Here is a 25,036-nt window from a genome sequence, read left to right as displayed (position 1 = left end):
AAGGAGGCAACCTTCTGAGAAGTATGATGACAGAACGACAAAGAATGCTTCCTCTCCTTAAAGACCTTATGCAGCCTATCCTCCAGAGTGTCCCCAAAAAGATGAGTACCAGAAAATGGCAACCTCAATGCCATGGAACGCTGAGCCGCATCCGTCTTTCAACCTGGCAGCAGCAAGTTCCGACAGGCAGCAACAGAGGAACCACAAGACAGAGCAGAAGCCCTGACAGAGTCAAAGGCGATGTCAGAAAGGAACTCCGCCTGACGCTCCATAGATTCCAGCAATTCCAGACAACTGCCCCCCTCCTGCATCGTGGAAAACAAATCCTTAAAGTCAGTCAGCAAAGACTGAGCAACACAGGCACCATACACACCTGAACGAAGAGCCAGGTGAGAGCCAGCATAGGATTTCTTCAGAGCAGAGTCCATCTTCTTATCCACGCCATCCTTCAGGATATTAACATCCGCCATAGAAGGCTGACCCACCAGAGAAGCAACAATCAAATCCACCTGCACAGAATCGGGCAAGGCAACCTCCATATCCTGTAAAGGATAGAGCTTCGACATAAACCTGGGCATCGCAATATGGTCCAGGTCCTTCCATTCTTTCAGGAGAACATCCATCACAAAGGGGTGGATAGGCATGGAAGAAGCAACAGGCTTCCGAAACTGCGGCAGAACAGAGTCCCGGGAGGGGCTGGGCACAGAGTCATCAGGGAAACCCATATTCTCCCGAACATGATAAAAAGGTCAGGCAGCAGTTCCCTGGTTTCTGGTCCCTGGTTTCTGGTGGTGAGGTATGTTATAGCACCTGACAAGAGGGTGGGTGGAGTCTAAAAACCGTTTCCTGTTTTGTTTCCTGTCTTGTGGAAAACCTCATGTGTGATGACTGGGTCGAGCACGAGGGACGTAGAGGTAATCATCTACTACTCAGCTTCCTCTACTATTGCACACTGTCTTTAAGTTTGCCTTTGACTATGTACAGCACTTTGCTGTCTTTTGCCTAGGTATGTGCTATAGAAATATCATATACATACATGCATATGCTTACAATACTGGCATAACCTCCCAACAAGTATAAATCCAACATCAAACACAACATTCCTACTCCACCCTGTCACCTATACCTACAAAGCATCCTCATCTATATATATAAAAAACGAATGTATGTCTGTCAGTGTGTGCTTTATGCATTACTACACCATTCATCCGATCGGCATGAAACTTTGGGAAGTTGTTGAGTACACTTCCGCGAAGGTTTCTGGCAAAAAAAGAAATTGTTAAATATCGGTCCCCAGGGCCCTCATAATCTTTCGAATACTGAACGTTTACAGTTTCCGGTGCGACTCGCTTATGCAATGACCATCAACAAAGCACAAGGACAATCACTGCAAGTGTGTGGACTAGATTTGGAGAATCCGTGCTTCTCACATGGACAACTGTATGTGGCCAGCTCACGCATCGGAAAACCTTCTGATTTATTCGTGTACGCAACGTTTACAGTTTCCGGTGCGACTCGCTTTTGCAATGACCATCAACTAAGCACAAGGACAATCGCTGCAAGTGTGTGGACTAGATTTGGAGAATCCGTGCTTATCACATGGACAACTGCATGTGGCCAGCTCACGCGTCGGAAAACCTTCTGATTTATTCGTGTACGCACCAGACGGAAAAACAAAAAAAAACGTGTTTCCACAAGCACTCGAATAAATAAACAGAATTAAAACAACACTTTAAAATGTTATCCATATTAAAATGAATAAGTTTCAATAAAAATTACACCATGTAAGTTGAATGTTATCATAACAAGTTTCCTTACATTTCCTTTCTTCTGAGATCGCAGCAACGCGCGACGGGTAAGCTAGTACACAATAAAAGACAAACATAGTGAGAAGGTGCCATAAACAGAAAAGGGTGCCAGTATAAACGTCCACTCAACTTACTGTATTCTCATCTAATACAGGATAAAATGCACCATAAAGTATTCTAATTCTGAAGAGAACTGTTGAAAATCAAGGTACTAATTTATGTATTTTCAAAACAGCTTAATCTCAAATAGATATGAACCAAATATTCCGATATCTTTAAAAAACCAGATAGACTTTTGTGGCCACTTTTCAATAAAAGACTATTAATTAAACACATTGAGGAGCTCCTGCAGAACTTTAATAAGAAAATAGATTATACTGTGGAAAAAGTAGATCTCTAGGGGCAATATGTACAAAAGCATTTATACTGTCGCAAAGGGTCCAATTTGTACAATTGCGGTGTTCATGACTGCAAAAATGCTCTTTCATAAGAACAAAATACAAATTGTGATACGGTATCATGTTACAGAATCACAATTTGCGTTTCACAATTTGATATTCGGAAGGGGCGTGTTTAGGGCGTCCCTTCCTAATACCGAATCATAGAGGTATGCATATTTTGCAACCAAATAAGAGCACCAAAAAAATCATTTTTACCGACATCTCAGCGGAGGTGGTAACCATTCCCAAATGGGAAGAGGTCCCCATGGGATTCCTTCCTCTTTGTGAATGTTGATCCCAATATTTCTGAATAGCAAGAAGTGGTCCCATGGACCACTGCATATTCCTAAAAAATGAAACTTATATGTTTCATATTTTTCTTTTTAAACAAATCCCATTTTCCTTTAAAGATAACAAGCTGCATTAAAACATTTTTTTTAAAAGATTGCTTTATTAAAAAGCAATGACAGTTTCTGAAGTGGATTAAGCTACTATATGCCAACCCTATGGCGTAAGTGATAGTAAATGGCCATTGATTCGCCTACAAAATGAAGTGTGCCACTGGATAACATTGCCATTGTCCCTACTGGGCCGGGGAGCGTTGTACAAAATACTGGCATTGCTGTGCTTTCTAGATGCACTACAAAACACCCTGTACAAGGTCCCTGAGCCCTACTTTGCAAGCATTGAGAGCGAAGTGAGACTGTTAATATGGGATGGGAAACCCCCACGTATAGCCGCCCGGAAATTAACAAGAAGCTTAGCTGGTATGAAGGGGAATCGCACTCACGAATATTATATTATATTATTGGGCATCTCAACTGATGGTCATTAATCACAGGATTTACCATCCCCAGGATGTCCCCGCTCATCGGTTGGATAGACTCTCAATGGGCCACAGAGGGTACAAAACAGCATTATATCCGAATCCGAAACGTCAAAAACTCATGGGCCCAATTGCACAAACAGTAACCATGTGGCACCAGGCAACCAAAAAACATGGCTGGCACCGGAAAATAATGCAAGCGATGTCCCGATTGGAAGCAGAACAATTAGGTAACTTAAACAGATACCTTGGATTTGATAAATGGGACACTATTGGCATCTCAACAGTAGGTGACCTCTGGAAAAAAGGAAAGGTAGTCTCATTCACAGAGCCTCAGAGAGTATATAAAATGGCGAATCAAGAAATATACAGGTACCTACAAATCCGGCATGCCTTAATAACACTCATTCCCAGAGGTGAGGAGATACCAGAGTCATCTCCGTCAGAAGATAGACTCCTAACTGAGCCCCTGAACCGTGAGACATTCTCTGTGGTCTACTAAATGTTAAGTAATAACCTGCCAGTCTCACTCCAATCACTGCATGCATGCTGGCAGGGTGACATCGGCGATCTGGAAGAAAAGAAATGGCAAGAGGCACTGGCCTTCCCACTAGAGGCAGCGTTCTCACAGAAACTTAGATTAATCCAACTTAAGATCTTACACAGAACCTATCTCTCCAGGGGTACTCTGACTAAATTGGGGAGGAGAGAGGACTCAAGATGTCTACGGTTGTGTATGTACGAGGGTACATTTTACCACACCATTAGGGAATGCCCAGGTATCCAACCATTTTGGGTGGGATAACTGCCAAGAGAGTTCAATAGACTTGGGTTAGAATACTCAGCTAGGTATCCAACCATTTTGGGTGGCGATAACTGCCAAGATCCAAGCAGTGTGTGAAAAAGAGATCCTCCCAACACCCAAACTGTGTCTGCTCAACATATGGAGGCCATGGATTTAAACACAGTGGAACAGTCCTGGGTTACTTTAGGGATGTCTTTGGCCTAACGTAATATTGCGCAAAAATGGGGAGTGGGAGACATACCGACAGTGAAGAGATGGGAAAACGACATGGATTAAAGCATGATTGCTAAGAAAGATGTCTACAAAAGTTGGGGGTGTCCTGGAAAATGGGATAAAAACTTGGGAAAGTGGAATACACATAGGAGAATTATGTATCTCTCCCAAGAGAGAGTTCAATAGACTTGGGTTAGAATACTCTGCTAGAGACTGTGATGACGATAGTGGGTGAATAGACACATGAAGCCTGTAAAACGATGAATGTATTATGTAATGTGGCAACCTAATGTGTTTAATTGTAGCATTGATATATGGCAGACCAATGTTTAATAAAAAGATAATTTATTTTTTTATTTTTTTAAAGCAATGACCGACATGGTGTTTGCTGATCCCAGCAGGCCACCATCCATGAGATGGCTGCAACTCCTAACGGGCTTCAAATTGAGGTCGTTCAATTTGCAACCCATTAGAAATCACTATTAACAACTTCTACGTTCTCATACATTAGGAATTGTGATTTGAAAAGAATCGCAATTTGGAAATCGCGATCTCCAAATTATGTACATGTGGCCCTAAAAGCTGAAGTGTATGCCAACAGTGAGGAACTTATGAAAGTAAAAAACACAATATTGATTTTGTTCTGCTAAGAAGGACAGGCCAGCACTTGGGCGATCAAAGGTACTAAACAAGAACCCAAAGTAAAGAATTGAATGTGTGAGTGGTCCTAGACTCGAACTCTCAACACAATAACCCATAACAAACATACATGAATACTATTTTTATGTATTGCCACACAAAGATAACACACATTAAAATAAAGATATTAACAAGGCCATCATTGTTCTCTATGTCATATCTATCTGTTCTTCTTTTCCCAATGGATGATCCAATATCCAAACAGCATATAACAAAATGAGCATATGGCATGGAAGTATCATTGGTGCTGCCAGTGCTTTGTCCCACAAGACTAATAATAGTACACACTCTAAAATGTCACATTTTAAGTATACCCCACATGAGGGGGCAGAGCCTGCTGAACATCTCAAAGGTCTACATTTGTGGAGGTTCTGGCATGACTCTATTTTCAGACTGGACTCAGTGGTTACTTTAACGTGCTGCTCCCCCAGTGGAAGGAAGCAGAGACCCAACCTGGAAAGAGCCCCTCAATGATAGGGGCTCACATTGAGCCTGAAACACCCAGGGGAAAGAGACTGCACGTCCCTGTCACAAAAGCAATGCCAGTCCAGATGGTGCTGTGACAGGACTGTGGCCTGAAACAGACACTCTTCAGCAGCGTTTAGTCCTTCTGGTAGTGTAAAACCTCCATGAGGTGGAGAGAGTGTCTGATCCTGAGTCCCTCAGCCAAAGCAGTACTAGATAGATTATTTTGGCTACCCAGCTCAGCATTGGGAAGTAAAGGAAAGAGGACATGCAAGACAGCACAGGGATGTGAAAGAACCTACACACAGCCAGTCCCATCACTGTGAAGTAACAGTAAGCCAAGTGCCCCTGATCATACATGTCGCTCAGATCACTGTTGCTTGTGTGACACCCTCCCAGGAGGTAAGATATGCACTCTTTTAGCACGCTATCATGCCTTTGAAGGAAAGCAATCAGAAACTGAAGTGCATCTTCTTTTTACGTAAATGTTGTCCCAAACACACTCACACTAGGAAGCCAAGATTAACGGAGGGTGAGTCATTAAAGATGACCACCAAAAAATCAACATAGGTAATTAAAAATACAATATCCTTTATGAAAGACATGTTGGAGGAAGTGAAGAACCTGCGGCAAAGACTGAACTTGAAGTTGGTCCTTTCAATTAGAGTGTTTCAAAAGTGGAGTCAGTGATGCAGGAGGTAAAGATGACTGTGTAAAGATCTATAATGCTACTACTTGATACAAAGGTGGAATTGCTGGAAAAGGCAGCTCAGTTTTATTGGTCAGAATCCTAGTTGGTGCACCCTGAACAATAAGATTGCCTAACCATGGCAGTGATAGCAAAGAAGATCCTAGTCCTGCATTGGAACAAAATTTACATTGACCTGTGTAGTGTCTTGCGAGTTAGAAAAAATGGAACGCTTTTGTCTTCAGATGTACTCCGTAGATCTGTGATGTAAGTGTTAGAGCATAATGCACTGAAGGCAGGTTTAGAATGTTGAGTTTGCAGTTACACACAGACAAATAAAGACGTGTAAAACTAAGTTCCGTGTATATCAAGTTCATTGGTGGGTACCCTGGCTAGGGAGGATGCTACAACCTGAACCTTTGCTGCAGCATGCATTTATGGAAACAACGGCTGCAAGGAATAGAGAAGGAACTGTTAACACACAGACTTCAAGCCTCCCTTTGGAATTCAGAGAAGGTAAGAGACAAACATTAGGAAAGAATCCACGTTTTCCCCCATCCAAGTGCTGCCCAGGACTTAGTGGAACACCCGAAATTTGAGATGGCTGTATCTGATATTGCTATATTGTATGGCATTTGTTTCAGGGGGAAATGATAGCAGTGAGTTTAGTTATTGGTTAATCCTGTTCCCTCTATGCCTCCTTCATTGATCTCAAAGCAGCATTCGATAAAGTACAGAGGGCAAAGATATGGGATAAAATGCAAAGCTTGGGGGCACCAATAAAACTTCTGGAGGCAATTATCAACCTTTACTCAGATACGTGGGTCCAAATAAAAAACAGGAGATGGGTGCAGCATAACAAGTAACAGCCAAACAAAAAACGGACTGAAACAGGGGTGTGTGTTGGCCCCTTGCCTCTTCAACATCTATACCGCAGACCTCGAAAAACACCTTCAACAAGTTCAAACTGACCCCCCAAAACTGGGCAAAACACTAATCACCAGCCTTCAATATGGTGACGATATCGTCCTTCTACCACAAATACTGATAGGCCTGTAGCGATCAATGGCCCAACTAGGAGCCTATACCATTGCAGCCCAATTAACAATAAATCTCAAGAAAACCAAGGTGCTATGCTTCTCAAAACAACATAAAAAAGGGTCAAAAGGCAAATTCATCTGGAACCTAGGTGACAAACCAATATCCCAGGTGGAGTCTTACAAATACCTAGGGTTTCAACTTGATCAAAACTCAACTCTAAACAACAGCTGAACCAAGGGAAAATGAAAGCATAACAACTTCTCCACGCCTTCAAAACTTTACATAGTAAATTAAAAGGCTGCTCAACAGGGCATCTGCTGAAGGTTTTTCGCAGCAAAATTCATACCAACAATATCATATGGGTTGGAAATAATGTACACAAAAGACGCAGCTGCCCTAAACCAAGCCCAATTGAGCTTTTTCAAGAGTTTGTTCTCAATCCCTCAGCACATCTCTCAGGCCCAGATTCGACTGGAATATGGGCTTAAAACCAGAAACCAGCCAAACAAGGGGCGGTTGTCAAATATTATTGGCGGATGAGCCAAGCAGAAGATAACACACTAGCCCACTCCTCCTGGGAAGAAATCGAAAAGCTAGCGAGGCTAAATAATTCCATCGCCACGGTTCTAAAAGAATCACTTAAAGACCTACACCTCGAAGAGGCATGGCATACAAACAACTCTTATTCTGGTTTTAAAAATGCAGTAAACAGTGCAACCAAACAAATCTCACAGTTAATGGACAAAACAGCATTCTCAAAGAAAAATCGCGCTTGGGCAGTGATTCAATCTTATCAGAACACTTTTCACATCATAAAAAGCATTATTTGACAATGTTACGGCTGGGGTCGTTCCCCACGAAGGATTTAACCCCAAAATGGAAACATGTATGGCTAACAAAAAAATGCAGGTTGTGCATCTGCCCCTCACTTTTAGAAATTTGGAAAATGGTCCTCCGCGAGATGTTGAGAAAAAAACAGCTACGGACATGCAGAGCTGCAGCATAAAATGCCTTGGAGGCCGGTCAATCGAACTATCTTGTAAAGACATCGCGCTTTGGAAAATGGCAGCCAAAGAATTAGACAACAAAAATAAATGAACTGGAGCGGTTTCGACAAGACTGCTTGGACCTTTCTCTTTTGCACTGATATTATTTCCCGACTTCTTGCTCGCTGTACCGCCTTGACCTGCTCAAAATTGCATTGACTACAAATGTATACTTTGTGTACTATCTATTGATGATGATTCAGTATGTCAGCATCGTGTTTTAATCTTTTGTACCTTTTTAACCCCCATTTTTTAACATTTTTGTACTAAGTGCTTTATTCACTCTTTTATGATTTTTAACAAAATCAAATAAAAGTATTATTGACTAGTTATTGGTTAGCTTTAGAGACTGCTAAGAGAGCTTTACTTACAAAAGTATGTACATTGTGACGTTTGGCTTCCCTTTCTCGACCTCCCGCTCAGTGAGCCAGGCACAAGTATCCTTGAGGTTACATAATTGCCTTGTGTTAGAGATTGCACATGCTACATTTGTGAATTGTACTTTTGTATTTTTTATGCCTTGGCTCAGCCTGCCCTAGGAACAAGCATGTGCATTTGTAACCAATGGAGTGAGCCGAGCTACGCGTGATGCATTTTAAAAATGAATATTTGAGCATTAACTATGGCCTTTAACTCGCCAACTTCATCAGTATCTCCAAAATCAAAGGCCTCCATGAACACTGCAGCCAGTTGCTTCTGAAAACATCGACCACAGATATGGCAAAGGAAAGCAAGCAGTGTACTTGGGCCAACCTGGAAATAAAAAAACACTCCATGACCATAGATCAAGCTTTGCACCTGGACAAAGAAAAGCTCTGATTAATTTCTTTAAAGTGGTTTTATCCAAAGGATTGTATGAATAAAATACTTACCTCTAAGTGACCGGCATAATATGAACAGCAAAAAAGGAAACTATCATGTACTCAATATATGGTCATCAATGATAAGTAATTGCAAGTAGAGGAAGTTTTAGGAAAGACTGAAAGAATCATACAGAAAGAAAGTAGTTCCAAACGTTATTACTGACATGGTTAACAATGAAAATAGGAATCTGCATGAGGACAGATAGAAAACATAGATAAACATGGCAAAGGAGTTGATGGAAATGTGTCTCCTCCCTGTTTCATGGTGACTGTGCACAATGTATCCGCTCATTTGGGGCAAATGTGGGGTCACCACTTACAGATCAAAATTTGCCTGACAAATACAATTCACCTCATCATGCATTCTGCTGTGATCCTGACCTGATCCATATGTGGAGTAAGCCTGGACTCTTTCAGCACATCAAAGAAATATTACATAACCTAAAAGCCACCAATAGAGCAATAAGAGAAATCAATAAACAGAAGCTTAACTAGGACTTATGGGCACTACAACCCCTCCTTGCTGCTACCCAAATGACAATTTACTGGCTGAAAATGAACTAAACAAAGTTCTACCTTTGCGTGAGGTCCCTGCTGGGAACAACAGTCATCCACTGCCTACATCCACATCTTTTGGTCACGGGCTAACTTACTTTCATTTACTAGAGATTCTCCCAAGTTACAGGAGGAGCTCTATCACTGGTATACAGACCTAACTAGAATAACCGCAATGGGGAATCTTCTCTGGAAATATTTAGACATTCTTTTTTAACGTAATTGTGCTTAAGGTTTGTGGGAGGACTGTAAAAAAGGCGTAGACTGACCTTCAGCATGACCAGCTTGAGGTTCCAAAAATATAGATCCCAACATGGACAAAAAGTTACAGGACATCCTAAAATTCACTAGAAAGAAGGTACCAAAGCAGAAGGCTCATTGGGCAAAAATAATGCACACAACACAAAGATGAGACTGCATGTATTTTATGAGAGACAACTACAAATGTATCCATTTACAGAACAATGGTCCAGTGGAAGTTTTTCTTTAAAACTGGAGACCCTTTGTGAGTGAGAGGATGAGCTTGGTGTCATCGGTGTAGGATACTGTGCTGAGCCTATGCTGTCTGACGATGGTGGCGAGGGTGGCGAGGGGGGCCATACAGACGTTGAAGAGAGTGAGGCTGAGAGACGAGCCTTGTGGTACTCCGCAGTTGATATTGGTGGGTTTGGAAAGGAAGGGAGGGAGTTTGATCCTCTGGGTTCTGCCAGAGAGAAAGGATCAGATCCAGTCGAGGGATGTTCCTTGTATCCCTGCGTCATGAAGTCTGGCTGCAAGGGTGCGATAAAAACGGTGTTGAAGGCTGTGGAGAGGTCTAGGAGGATGAGGACCGCGTTGTGTCCCTGCTCGAGTTGCAGGTGGATGTCGTCTCTGGCGGCGAGGAGAGCGGTCTCAGTGCTCTGGTTGCTGCGGAATCCAGACTGGGAGGATTCTAGGATGGAGTTCTCCTCAATGAAGGTGGTCAACTGGGCGTTCACTAGTCGGTCGGTGACTTTCGCCACGGAAGGGAGGAGAGAGATGGGCCAGTAGTTTTTCAGGTCTGGAGGGTCAGCCGTTTCCAGTCGTCTAGGAAGATGCCGGACATGAGGAAGGCGTTGATGGTCCATCCTAGTTGGTGTGCGATGGTGGCGGCCCTGTGGAAAAATGTGCGGAGGAAAGGGGGCCGTAGGGGCTCCCAATTGGGTCTTCTGCATGGTAGTTGTGGTGTGTTTGACGGTGGCAGGATTCTATGTCCTGATGGTTGGCCTATCTGCAGCAATGGGGAGGGGGGGTTGTCAGGCGTGCGTTTGTTAAAGTTGTCATAGAGGGCCTTGATCTTAGGGTGGAAATATGAGCTGAGCTTGTCGCAGAGTTGCTGGGAAGGTGTGATGTCCGTGGCTTCGCTGGGGGTTTTTGTGAACTGCTGTATGAGGTTGAACGGTTCCTTGCCGTTGGTCACGCTGGTCTGGACTTTGTCTCTATGGAAGGTCCGTTTGGTGTCACTTATGCGCTGGTGATATTCCTTCAGGGCGCTCCTGTGGATGTTCTGCGCTTCCGTCATTTTTTGGCTTCTCCTGGATTTCTCTAGGCATCTGCAGGAGCGTCTGGCTTCCTGTAGCTCAGTGGTGAACCAGGCGGCCTTAAGTGGGCGTTGTTTGGAGGGGTGTTGGAGGGGTGCCAGTTTGTTGGCGCAGCGGGAAATCCAGCAGTGAAGTTCTGTGGCTGCGGAGTTGGTGTCGGTCGCAGTGCTGGGGGGCTATTGAAGGAAGGTGGTGATGAGTTGTTCTTCTGACACCTTGCTCCAGTTTCTTTATGGCTGTTGCGCCAGTGGCTTGGGTGCGGTGTTGGTGTTGAAGGTGAAATGGATGCCGTGGTGGTCAGTCCAGGGAAGCTCGGTGATGCGGCTGAACCGGATGTTTGTTCTTCCAGCAAAGATAGGGTCGAGAGCGTGTCCAGCTCTGTGCATGGGCGTGTTGACCAGCTGCTTCAGTCCGAGGTTGGTGTGGTTGTCGAGGAAAGGGGTGGTGTCGGGGTTGTTGCGGTTGTCGAGGTGGAAGTCCAGGTCAATTGCGTATAGTGGCGAGCTCAGCTATGGTGGTTGCGGACTGGGTTTCTTCTGGGTGCGGGATCATGGCATTCTGTAGATGAGGGTACACCGTAGCGTGGTCTTGGGGCTGGTATGGATTTGAAAGTTGAGGTGTTCTGTGTTGGAGGGGAGGTCGCTCATGCTTAACGTGGAGAGGCGGAGGGGGGCCTTGTGAGCGATGACAAGTCCTCCTCCTCCTCCTGGCCGGTGGGGGAGGTCCTTCCTCTGGACCTTGTAGCCACAAGTATGGTGTGTTGGTGGAGGGAGCGCATGTTGATGAGGATGCACGTCAGGGTGTTGGTGGTGTGTGCCTCCGGCGTGCCTTCGGTGGTAGTGGGGGTCTTGTCGAAGGTGAAGGAACTGCACAAGAACTGTCCTTGGTAGTGTTTGGAGAGGCTTTTACGCAGTCTGTGTGTCTTCCGGGATTGAGTGAATTCTTGTCAGTGGAATTAAATGATAGAATACATTAGTGTTCCTGTGCTTTCTAATAAGCTAATAGGAGCATATTTACTGGACTATGTTACAAATGCAAGATTCGAGCCCTAGAGAACTCATTCTTGATCACTAGACCCTAATCCATAAGAAAAACTGAAAATGACTGAGTGTGGCTATTGTAGCTTCCAGATGCTAACAGACTGTGCATAGAGTGTGTAGTGAATGCCTTATTTTGTAAACATTGTTCAATACATGTGCGCTCTTGTACTAGTGCCCTCACACACCCTTATAAACATTTTAAGTATGAAAGTGACACACCCAGTTGTGGAAAGGGTCATTGCCCCTCCCTCCCAGCTCCAAAACAATAAACTTAAAAGAATGAACATAAGTATTATTCTTCACCAACATTACCTGGGTGGCAGGTTTTAAGTTAGGACCTCTGTATGTTAAATAATTACTATAGTGCAAAGCAAATAAAACATATTGATATCACCTATCATTAAGTTGATTGCCAAATATCTTTAAAAGGTGTATACTGATTATCTTGACTTTTTAATGTAAAGACTCTTTGCTGCAGTACTTAATAGGAGTCGGTGGTTTCCAGTGCTCGTCAACACTGCTTTTTGTCAACACCAGGGCTTATAAAAGTCTACCACATGATAGCATTGTTTACAGTTGCAGCTCCTCCGTTAAGGCGGAGAGCATCGCCCCACTGCAGGCTGAATACAAAAAATAAAATGATAATAATGTTCGTTATTATCATTTTGTTTTCTGTATTCAGCTTGCAGCTTAAGCCAGGGGGGACGGGCTGGACTCTTACATCCCAGGGGGAGGAGTAGTGGCAGCACCTAAAGTGCACATGATGGTTTGGCCAGCCGTCTCGGACAGGCCAAAGTGTTATGTGCACTGTGCATGTTCTCCACTCAGGCTGTATTACAGCCTGCCTGGAGAACATGCACAGCCTGCAAACCCCTATCTGAGCGCCGAACCACGGTCACTCAGACCAATCACAACGCTGCTGTCAGGCATCATTGTGATTGGTCAGGGGATTCTGGGAGGCTGTGTGCTTCCTGCAGAAGAAGGACAGAAGACAGAGGAAGAAGAGGCGGCGGCAGGGGGTCAGTGGTATAGGTAAGTGTTTTTTTATATTGTATTATTACGGCACTCTCTCCCCATCCGCCCCACCACCCATGTTCGGTAGCAGCCGATACTGATTGTTTACTAAAATTAGAGATAAGCTCAACAACAGTTGTTTATTAATTCAATATACATAAAAAATGCTGAATACCTGCCGCCCAAGCCATTACAGTTTTGAGGGCTTGGAATAGTCTGAATTATCACACTGAATTGCCACAATTGTAGGACTGTGGTGGTTAGTAGTTGTGTTGGTAGTGTCACTGATAGTGCTGACAGGGGAAATTGGTGGAGGAAGCTGGAGTGCCTTGGCACTTATTTTTTATACTCTATATATTCTATACTCTATATATTCTTTATACATTGCTGTGCTGTGTAATCCAGACCTAATACCCATATATGTTTCCACTGTAAAAGTGAAGGATATGACCTCCTACTGCAGAACGCCTATAGTGATTCCTAGAGAACTGTTCTATAGAAGAGCCACTTACATGTCAGGAAGATCACACAGATAATACACACGAAAGCTGCAAAAATTACTGTTCTTATCAAGAACTCTGGTGGGATTCTCTGCGCCAGTCCTGTAACAGAAATGAGGAGTTTGGAGTTAGACAGTGCATCAGGTTCTAAAGTCAATTAATAGCCAATATAAGGACTCATCACCTTACAAAAGATGCTGGGGAGAATGGAATCCTCTGAGATGCTAGTGACAAATTTTAGGGTTTAAGAAGATTGCCTTGTTTCTACAATCTTGCTCAATATGTATCCCACTGAACTGCTGGATTTTATGGGCAACAGCATTGCAAATGCACCAAAGCTGGTAAATCTTTAACCCCCCCTCTTCTAATGTACATTGATGACTAGGAGACCCCTTCAAGGGCTTTTGGATAGAATATCAGAATATTGTGAAGAAGATAAGAGTTTAGTAAATCAAGCAGCCAAAGTGAAGGTTACTCAGTTCATTGCTATTTCTCAGTTTCTTTTTCAGATGCATCTAACTGCAGTAATTTACTGCATCAGTTAAAATTATATTGTTTGATCAAAATCATCAACAATGCAATCATCATCATCATAAGAACAATTAAAATGTATTTCATAACTTTTATGTATTATTAAACATGTACCTGTTTCAAGGGAGTTTCCATTCAAATCATATCACCCATAAATCAGTTGACTGATATAACTAAAACCCTTTATTAAAACAGCTATTTTACTATTGTTTTATCGGTGATGTCATCAATAATGTAATTTGAGATGTTATCAATATATATAGTCAATAAGTGTGGGTCCATAGCATGAAAATAGCATAAGCCTTGGAGGTAACCGCGCTTCTGCATGTTGAGAATCTTTTTGTTAATTTATGTTAGTTTTCCAACATATAAGTTCCTTATTGCTCACTTTTCTCTTAGTATACTAGAGTTATACTGAATAACTAACACTCCATCATGCATTATATATGTGTTTGTTGCCAAACTTCTATTTAGCACATAACAAAGAAACCATGCAAACATGAAAAGCTAGTAAACCATTGTGTCTCTTGGCTCATTACATCTTTATTCCCCAAGTGGTTGGTCCAATATCTGTCACCCTCCCCGGACATCCCACGAACCATGATTTTACATGTGTGCCACTAATGACAAGTCCTGTTTCACTTTTGCAGTATTGCCTTCCAATTGGCTATTACAGTAATATATCAGGAATCCTCAGGGGCAGTGTAATCACTCATAATCACACACATTTGCCTTCCACATATATAAATATCTCCTCATACTTTTGACCATTTTCTATTCTTTAATGGTTCACTAAACCGCATGATCCTCAACTTCAATTTATCTCCACCCTTCCCATTATTGTATTTGTCTACAAACTTTGGTGGTCGTGGAGCAGGCTGACGCCCCTCTCCAAGACCACCAAAGCCTACTGACACCACCCAACAAATTATGACTTTTTTAGTCTCTGGTGGGTCATTCTTTAGTGGTCCCACAGCAGTGCCCATAAAAAAGGCACCGCAATGGGAGCGTCAAAGGCAGATCCTGCACAGCACGAACTGGTGCAGTCTCTGATGTGCAGGACCTGAGGTGCATGCATACAGGGGGAGGAGGAATGTGAAGATCCAGAGGACAGGTTGAGAAGAGGTTATAGTCACATTAGAAGCACCAAAGAATCAACGAAGGGCTCATATACTGTATCCTTCTTCAAGCAGGTGTCAGCACATATTCTAGCCAAAGAGAGTACATAAAACATGGGAATAATAATAGTATATTGAGGGGAGTCTAGTCACCCATATCCAGCATCCAAACCATACTAGCAAAGCTCATGTTATCGGAAAAGATACTGCAAGCAGAAAAGAGCATAGAAACAGATGAATTTGATGATTGCTTCATGCAAATATATCAAGACTTAGCTGAGCTGTCTCGTAATCACTGAAAGGACTGCAAAGCACTCATGACGTGAGAAGACAGACCAACGAAGCAACAATGGAAGCAAATGGGCAAGAGAAGCAGAAGAGTAGCACAGGGCAGAACATTAACCAAAAAGAGGTCTTCAAGTATAGTGAATTTAGGACTGATCGTAACTACATTAAACACTAGATAGTATTACAGGGAAACTTAATTGAAGTTATGGGGTAGAGTGAGGATATCTGGCCACAGGAATGGGCTCAGTAGTACACCCACAGGTATTTTTATCCTCACCCCAGAAGTGAATGATAACTATTTTCATGCTCTATTAGAGTTCTTTAACTCTCAATGGGGGGAAAAGGGAATTGGAGAAGATACCCAATCATACATATACCACAACAAATATCAATGCGGAAGTGACAAAATTCACTAATGGGGTTAGACAGACGACAACCAAACTAAATAAATAAAAGCTCGATCCAAGGTATGCCTAACATAATGGACTTAACTCCATATGAAAATCCTTAAGAGATACAGAGAGACATAATTTGAAATGTAGCAGATATTGTATGTACCCAACATAACCCATTTTATGGATGAGGTCACTTTCAACTTAATGACAAAATATATATCTCAACATATCAACACAAATAAAAAATAATAAAAAATACAACTAACATATACATTTTCTCACAAACACTACTATATATAAAATCCAACAGTAGAAAAAATATTGGACCTTGCAGGGATCCAATTTACTATTCCAATTCCAACCTGAGTGGGAAACATTTTGGGCTTTTCAGGGTTCAGATTTACTATTCTCGCTCCAAATTGGCAACCGTAGAGGAAGTGTTGGAATTTGGGGGGAAAGTGGGTTGTCACATTTACTATCCCCACTTCATTCTGAGCAACAGTAGGGAAAGTGTTGGACTTTAAAGGGGTCAGGGTTGCTACTGCCACTCCAAAGTGAGCCACATTAAGGAATACATTGGATTTTGAAGGGGTCAGATTAACTATTCCTGCTCCAACCTGAGCAATAGTAAGGAAAATGTTGGACTTTGGAGGTGTCATACTTACTATTTCCACTACAATCTATGCAGCAATTGCGAAAGCTGTTGTACATTGTAAGGCTTAGATTGACTACTCCCTCTCCAACCTATGCTGCAGTAAGGAATATGTTGAACTATGTGGGGATGATACTATTCCAAACCCACTCTGACCAGCTGTAGAAAAGGTTAAAGACTTTAAATAAAAATTATATTCAAAATCCTAAATAATGCATAAAATTCACCAAATAAGTAAAAAAATATAAAAATAAAAATGATTACCACTAAAATCATATCATACACAATACATTTACTTAAAAAAATATACTCTGACTAATAATGATAAAAAATAAAGAAATTACTTCATAACATAACACTTTATTAATACAAAAAACAAATACAAATAATTTTAAAAAAAATAGAACTAATAGCACTCAAACTAATAAAACATTTTGAGAAATTGAGTACTGTATTTTATGCAGTTTTATTAAATAAAACAATGTTAAACACTTAACAAAGCAAAAAAAATGATATTTTTACCTGCGGTATTCTGTCCCTCAATATTCTGGAAATTACGATAGTTTTTCAATTTTGTTCAAGACCAACAATTTTTTTGAAACAATATTAAGGTCAAACACCTTCTAAACAGTACTTTGCCTAAGAAAGATGAAGGAAATCAGTGGAGTCTTGCTTTGCCATACAAAAGCGCCACCCCTAGATGTAATGGAAATTATAGCTGACTCCCAGGATACCAATTTAAATGATAACAGACAAAATGATAGGTGAAATAACATGGCTTGTTGATCTCAATCTGGTCCAAATGCCGTAAATGTACAGACACACCCTGGATATATTCCTGGGGGAGGGGATAGCTCAGTTAATCAAGTAAACACGCTCAGAAACGGGACTCTGGGATGTTTATACCAAGCTACATCGAAAGGACAGAGAATAAACTTTCTTCTCAGAGAGCATACTTAAGTATATGGAGCACTGATATGTTAATACAAATGATGGACACAATTTAAACAACCCTGTTTGTTTTTTCAGATCATACTGCTGAATTATGGAATACTCTGGGGTGGGAGTAAACAAGAAGAGTACATACTGGAGATTTGACTAATCCAATCTTAAAGAAAGATTGAACAAGGATGAAATAAACACTCAAATAAAGGAATATTATTTTAATTCTAATCAGCCAGAATAAAACCACATGCAAAATAACTTGAATCCCTTTAAGGCAGTTATAAGAGAGAACAAGAACACTATCAGGGTTGAACCCCACTGTACATTTTTTTTGTTAAAGAATTGTTGGAGAACTCAAAATAGCAGAACAGCAAAAGAAAGAGGTTCCAATATTGTAGTGTGATGTCCTGTCCTCCTTCAGTGAGTGGTCTGCGTTTGTTGGGGATAATGGACAGCTGCGGAGTTGTGATGTGACTCTGCATACCACACTGTGGTCTCACCTCTTCATCAACAGTGTGCTCCAAGGCAGACCACTCACTGAGGAGGACAGGACATCACACTACAGGTACCATGAAGCCCTGCGACCGGCAACGCCCACTAGGGCGGGTACTTGTGCCGTGGTTTTGCCTAAAGAATGCCTGCCTTGCAGCTCGAGTCAGTGCCTCTGAAGAAGTAGCAATACGAAACGCGTCAGGCTGACTTTTCATTGAATTTGCTGTATTTGCATCCATTTCGCAAGCTGCATCCTGACAAAGAATTAAAAGCTGAAATCTTTACCTTGCTCGTGGGCCCCTCTTTCTTCCAGGCAAACTTAGTTTTGTATATTCTTGCAACAACTCCGTTCCTCGACGAAATCAGACAGCACTCCAAGGTCGTGTTCAGAAAAGATTTATTGGCAGACCCCCTGCCCCCTCCGACAGACGCGTTTCACCTTTCGGCTTCGTCAGTGTCAGCGAGTGTGTTGAAAGGAAACCATTATATCGTCTACAACAATAGTAAAGAGTGAAAGTGGACTGTCCTCACCTGTATTTTTACGGTGGCCATCTTCCAATGGACTGGTGGGATAGGTTTTTTGAGTTACATTTTTGTTAAAAATAATGGTTTCTAAAGTGCAAATGTGATATTAAAAACAGATTCTATTACACAATTCATATTCGGGCTGATAATTCTGCACATACCACACATGTTGTTTCCGGCAAAATCAATTTTGTTATAAAACACAGAAAATTTTCCGTATTTTAAAGCTCATGGCTGGAATAGATTCCTAGGGGCACAGGTTCCCAAGTCTTTATCCAGGGGATCCTCTTTTGTCAAAACAAATATTTGAATATTTATATTACACTATTCCCCTTATGCTTTACAGTCATGGCATATTACACTGTCACTGTGATCATCTGTGGATATCTATGTTCGCCCTCTTTGTGTTTATAGGTATGTATCTGCTTGTATTGCCCTGTATGGGCATGTTCGACTTCAGTTTTTCTATGTTGTTAGTTGTGCCCTGTATGGGCCTTATCTGATCCGTTTTGTTTCAGCTATTGGATGTTGGAGAGTGGGACCGGCCAGAGGGCCTCCTAGAAGCTATATGCTATAAAAGTACTAACATGAATCTAAAAGCTAATGGATGTTAAATCTTGCTATGAATTAATCAAAGCTGGTTAGTACAATGGTCCTATTGTAAGCACACTTATCCAATCCTGTTTCTCTTTCATAACCTTAAATTCTGACCCAGTACCGATGTTACCTGTTTTTTATATCTATTCTTGATGAACCCACAATTCCTCATCGTTGTTCAGCCCTGTCGGTTGTTTGCTCTGCAGGTCAATTATATATTTTGATTACAGGACCCTTAGATCTTTGATACGGTCTCCACTTCTCTCCCTCCTGTCCACCTGATCCAGGCAAAAAAATGTGAGTAAATCTCGATTGCTGTTGTGGTGGGCCCCAAAGTGGCGAGCCACTGGGTAGCTTTTGTTGTGGTTTATTATCGCACGCATGTGCTCCAGTATACGTTTTTTTACCGGATTAATGGTGCTGCCAATATACCTTTTAGAGCATGGGCATTCTAAACAGTAGATGGCAAAATCAGAATTACAATTTAGGAACTTTCCAAATTTCTCTAGTGGGACATGGGTCATTGGGTCTCCCCTCACATTTTGTTCTTTTCCTGCTGTATTTGCATGCCTTGCAATGCATGCAGGGAAAGAAGCCTTTGATGGGTTTTGTCCTGATGGATTTAGACGGGTCCTTGAAGTGGCTTTGTATCAGGTGGTCATTTAATTACTGACAGCGTCTATAGGTTACAGACGGATGTGGAGGTATGATATCTTTCAAAGTGGCATCTGTTTTTAAAATGTGCCAGTTGTTGTTGAATACCTGAACAAGTTCACTAGATATCATATTGTAACTGGTAATCATCCGTGTTACCCCCTCTGAATCAATTTTTTTTTCTCTTTTAGAAGGTCCTTCCTGTCAATTAGGTCTACTCTACTTGCTGTATTTGCTAGCAAAGTTCTTGAATAGCCTCGTTCTTGGAATCTTGTTATGGCAGCATCCCTAGCTTGTGCAAAATCTTTGATGTCTGAACAATTTCTTTTCAGACGAAGTAGTTCTCCGAATGGAATGTTCCGGATCATGCTTTTGGGATGATGGCTTGCCCCGTGCAATACTGCGTTGCCCGCTGTGGGCTTTCTGTAGAGTTTTGTGTGTAGTGTATTACATACCACATAGACCTCTAGGTCCAGATAATACACTGAGCTGTTACTGATAGTGCTGGTAAATCTCAGATTTAGATCATTACTGTTCAGAGCGGCCACATACTCCTCAGCCGAGGCCCTGTCACCGCGCCAAACAATAAAGAGATCGTCGATGTATCTGGCCCAGATCATAATTTGATCTAGCCATTTTTCATTTGTCCCGCCCCAGGCCACGTGCTTCTCCCACCAGCCCGCGAATAGATTTGCGCAGCTGGGGGAGAAGCACGAGCCCATCGCATATATATATATATATATATGCATATATATATATACATATAATATTTATTTGTTATCTTTTTATATAAGTTGAAAACTTTGAAATTATTATATAAATTAAAATTATTAGTTTAATTATTGACTTTTTAAGTCGAAATATGTAAATATATATCTTATTTTATATATATATGTGTGTTTAAGTTTTTTATTAAGTTTATTGTTATATATTAAATCTATTGTTTTAAACTAATGTTACTATTGAATAGTTTTAGTAGTTATTATTTTAATTTATATATATTTAAAAAATGATATTTAATACAACAATATTTTTTTCTAATTATTTTTGTACTTACCATTATAAGTTTAGGACGACAATATTTTTTACATCAATATTTTGGTCATGATATTTTGGAAGAGGATATTTTGAGGGTCGATATTTTGACAGTGAACCAATTATACAATGCCTTCGGGGAAACGGGCACAGTGACACACACAGAAGGACATTCCAAATAGAAATATTAGCCATTTTCACAGATGGGTAAGTGGCTTCCTACAAGAGTCTTACCCCAAATGGGTTAGAACCCATAATGCAAAGGTATGTATGGGCAAATTATGCCTCCCCAACTGAATACTGATAAAGCACATGATTGCTACTTCATTATCCTCACTCTTCTTTGTGATCTCAGTAGAACTGCTGGGACAATTAGGCAAATGCATGAAATAGAGGCAATAGATGTTGAGGAAACACCTCATAACATACAGTTATTTGCAGATGAACTACTTTTAACCCTCACCAACTATAGAAAATGTGCATCCGCTGCAATATCAGTGCTGTAAATCTATGGTAAACTTTATGGTAAAGTTTCAGGACTTAAATGGAATCTTAGGAAACCCATATTCTTAGGTATCCAATGCAGCACCCATAGCGTACCGCCGTAGAAATGCCTTCACTTTACATGGGCCGAGAAGAGCATCAAATACTTCAGGGTAGAAATTACACTTACATTACAGGTCTTTCTAAAGCAAATTATCCCAGCCTTCTGAGAGGGGCTACGGACCAGGCTTTACCTACAAAAACCCTCTTAGTAATGTGATTGTGAAGAATTTCTACTTTAAAAATGAAAGGAATCCCTATATTGCTATGGGCCCAATTTAGAGTTTGGCAGGCAGGGTACTCATTGAAAATGAAACAGGGTATGCTACTCACCAAACCCTGGGTTTGCCCGCATCATTTAGTGATGGGCCGACCTTAACTTTTCCACAAAAAAACTGATTGTTGGCTCGGTCGATGGAAAGCTTGAATTCTCTGCCACTCTGATGGACAGAATACTGTCTGTCAAATTATAAATGAGACCCTCTATCTTTCTCAAGCACTTCCCATGTTGATCTTGACACAGATTTAGGGGTGTGCACAATTTGCATAATTAATCTAAAGTTTGGGAAAATTGTGTGCAATTACTTGAAATAAAATACTTGAGTTAGCAATATATTTAGCGGTATTTTTTAGCACACAGACACATTAAACGCTAAATAATAGTAGAACAACACAACTGGTGTGAATAACAGTCACACTCATTAGTATGTGTTATTCCCATTCCTTCACAGTATATTTTCCCATGAACAGGGGCATAATTACTCAACTAGTGTAATGGCATCATTTATTTAGCACTTTCATGTAACAGAGTGATGCAAAGTTCGCCAAACTGCACAAATTATGCTGGTGTATTTAAATGTTCACCCATACCTGCGTAGGATATGAACCAATTACCAAAGGGTTGCAATAAATGTATATGGCAAGAATCTAAAACCTGGGCTATCTAGAAAACGAAGGCAGACTATGAGGATGGTGGGGTAATTTAGAGTACTAGGTAGATCCAAATATTGCGGTACAACCAATTAAGAATAGTCGTTGGATGGTTCCTTCATGAAACAAAAAACACTGGCCGCAACTGAAAATTGCGGCTGATCGCCAGACCGCTTTGGGTTGTACTCTAGTTGCCCAAACCACAAAGGCCCTAAGTAGCATATATCTCCAGTGTTATATGCCCACTTATGGAAACATGGGACATATTATCCAGCCCTTAGGACAGAACGTCTACCCATCAACGATACATGATAATTCTGATTTACACCAGCCCAACAGGAGACACAATTTGCAAAGTGGCAAGCAGGATTGTATAATGCTGAGAGACCTCTTTTAAAAATAGAGAAATCAAAGCATTTGAGACATGTCAAAGGGAATTCAGGATCACAGAAAGAGAGACAGTAAGATATCTACAATTACATCATGGGGCCCTTAACCTCTGGAACAAGGCATTTGGGACAAGAGAGTTGACATGTTTTGGACTTGGCCCTTTTGGCAGGTTCACCCTTAAACTATTTGCCTTCTCATAACCTTTTCTGTGACCTGGTGTTGGTGGTTTTAGGCTTCTGGGCTCTTTAGCACTGCTGTCCAGTGTAAAGGGTGTGCGCTCTCTGTGTTACATTGGTGAGATTGGCCTGCCCTCCCTTAGGAATGCATTGGGGATTCCCTGATTCAGTGGGTCAGTGGTAATTCCTGATATGGGAGGAACAGAGTGGTCAAGTTTAGTATGCATGGAACTGTGGTGGTGAGCCTCAGCAAGGCCTACCAGTGCTAGGGGTTTTCCCTTCTCTGCACAGAGTCCTCAGGCCAATAGGAAGAAGTTGACACAGAAACTGGAATAGAAAAGACAGAGTTTATCACACAGCACCCTTCTGTAATGCATGAAGTAGCACACTGACTGGAAGGAGCTTGGTCCTTTTATACCCACACAGGGGCTCAAAAGAAGGTGGTACAAGTACAGAATGCTGGTTTCAAATAAATACAAGGTCATACACGGAGTGTGCTGGCAACAAGTGGGAGGGGCTGACAGTTAGCTAATTCTGGTGGACACATCCTGACAGTTACAAGTTGAGGGCAGCTGTAAGCTCAACTGAGCATTTGTGAAGCAGAAGAGGCTAAATATATCTCGTCTCTAGGCAGATTTCAAGAGCAGTTAACAGGAAGGTAGGACAGAGCACATGGCGAGCACATGGCAAACAAAATGGCTGACAGAAATACAAAATTGATTACGCAAAATGGACAAGATAGTCTCTAAATACAAGATGTCTTTTGCTAAAGCTTAACCTAATCGCTGCCAAATTACAACAGAACTGTAATAATAAATGCTGCGCAATGGTGGGCACAGATTTATTATGACTATTTGGGAAATACCTCTTGTAGAAGTTGGCATTTCTGTGTGCTATGTGTCAGCCTGCCAGATGTGAATTGCATGTCTGGCTTGTGAGTGGCAGGGGCCGGGAGGTATGTGTGGCTCCAGAATGGACAGGGTGAGTCAGCACTGGGCTGAATTGGACATCTATGCTGGGAATAGTGGGAGGAGTAATCCCCTGACTCTGAATAGGACTGTACCCAGCCTGTACAATGATGGCTCCGCCCCCACCTGACAAAGGGGAAGAGGAGCTTGGAAAACAAAGTGCTCCAATTCCCCCCTGAACCAGTTGCCCCATGTACTGCACTGCAGACAAAGAGATTGTGTGGTTTAAATATAGGGGCTGTGACCCCATGGTTCTGTGCTTCTGTGCTGCTCCTGACCTTGCTGGGGGGTGCTGCTGCTGGGACCCAGGAGGAATCGCAATGAGGGCTTGCCTCCCTGGGCCCTGCATTGCCCCCTTGATCTCCAGGACCTTAAAAGACTGCTGCATCTAGCGCCTCGTGAGCGCTATATTCTAATGAAGAAGAGAAAAGCATGGACTGTGCAGCACGAAACTGCAGCCCTTTGAAAGGGAATCCCCAACGTAGAGATTTCCCCATGATGCTGAGGAGTGGGAGCCCACCCCACATTGGGAATTGTTGGGGGGTGCCAACCCCGCATTTTGAGTTACTTGGTGGGTGCCCATCCCACGTGAATGATTCTACTTTGGAAAGCGGATGCCCACTCCGCACTCCTGCTATTCTGAACAGCTGGTGCCCACCCCGCATCGCGGCCGAAACACAGAAGCCGATGAAAGAAACTGCTGGGCCATTGACGCGTACAACCCGGAAGACAGGCATCCTTGCCTAGTTATGGGCGGGGCGTTCTACGGGCAGCCGTAAGCAGGGCCGGACTGGCTACAGGGCGTTTTGGCATGCTGCTGAGCTGGGGGCGGATTTTGTTGATGGGGTTCTGCGTGTGCTGAACAAAATTCGTTTTGCTTTGTTTATTTCAAAGCACACGCAGGTCTCCATCAACTAAATTAGCCCCCACTGCAGTGACATCAGCCCCCAGCTCGGCAGCATGCCAAAACGCCCGGTAGCCAGTCCGGCCCTGGCCGTAAGTCTGCGAAGGTCTCCAGTGAGCGTGGGAGAGTCCAGCGCGCCTCTTTGGAAGAAGGGATCCCAAAGAGGAAGGGAGCCTCAGGGCGCAAGAAGAGGTCCTGGAATTGGGGCCTACCTGGGAGATGTGCTGGACCCGAGTCCAGAGATGAGACCGGAGGAGTCCTGCCCTGTAGCCCCAGTGAGTAGGGGCTTCTCCCTTGTGGTGGTGCCGTTTGAGGCACATTACCAGTGCTT

At 42.3% G+C, this 25,036-nt stretch overlaps 1 protein-coding gene across 1 annotated transcript in view; it reads right to left on the bottom strand.

Annotated features, from left to right (window-relative positions):
• The window catches only part of LOC147751005 (tyrosine-protein phosphatase non-receptor type substrate 1-like), a 140,074-nt gene that overhangs the window by 14,410 nt on the left and 100,628 nt on the right, over positions 1 to 25,036 (bottom strand). The window contains exon 4 of the mRNA XM_086937487.1: positions 13,575 to 13,664. Coding sequence (XP_086793613.1) covers positions 13,575 to 13,664 — 90 coding nt within the window. The remainder of the gene's footprint in view (positions 1 to 13,574; positions 13,665 to 25,036) is intronic.

The sequence above is a fragment of the Lissotriton vulgaris genome, chromosome 1_1, assembly GCF_964263255.1.
Source record: "Lissotriton vulgaris chromosome 1_1, aLisVul1.2, whole genome shotgun sequence".
Classification (NCBI taxonomy): Eukaryota; Metazoa; Chordata; class Amphibia; order Caudata; family Salamandridae; genus Lissotriton; species Lissotriton vulgaris.
Note: the sequence above shows the minus strand (reverse complement) of the source record. Positions and strands in the feature narration are given on the sequence as shown.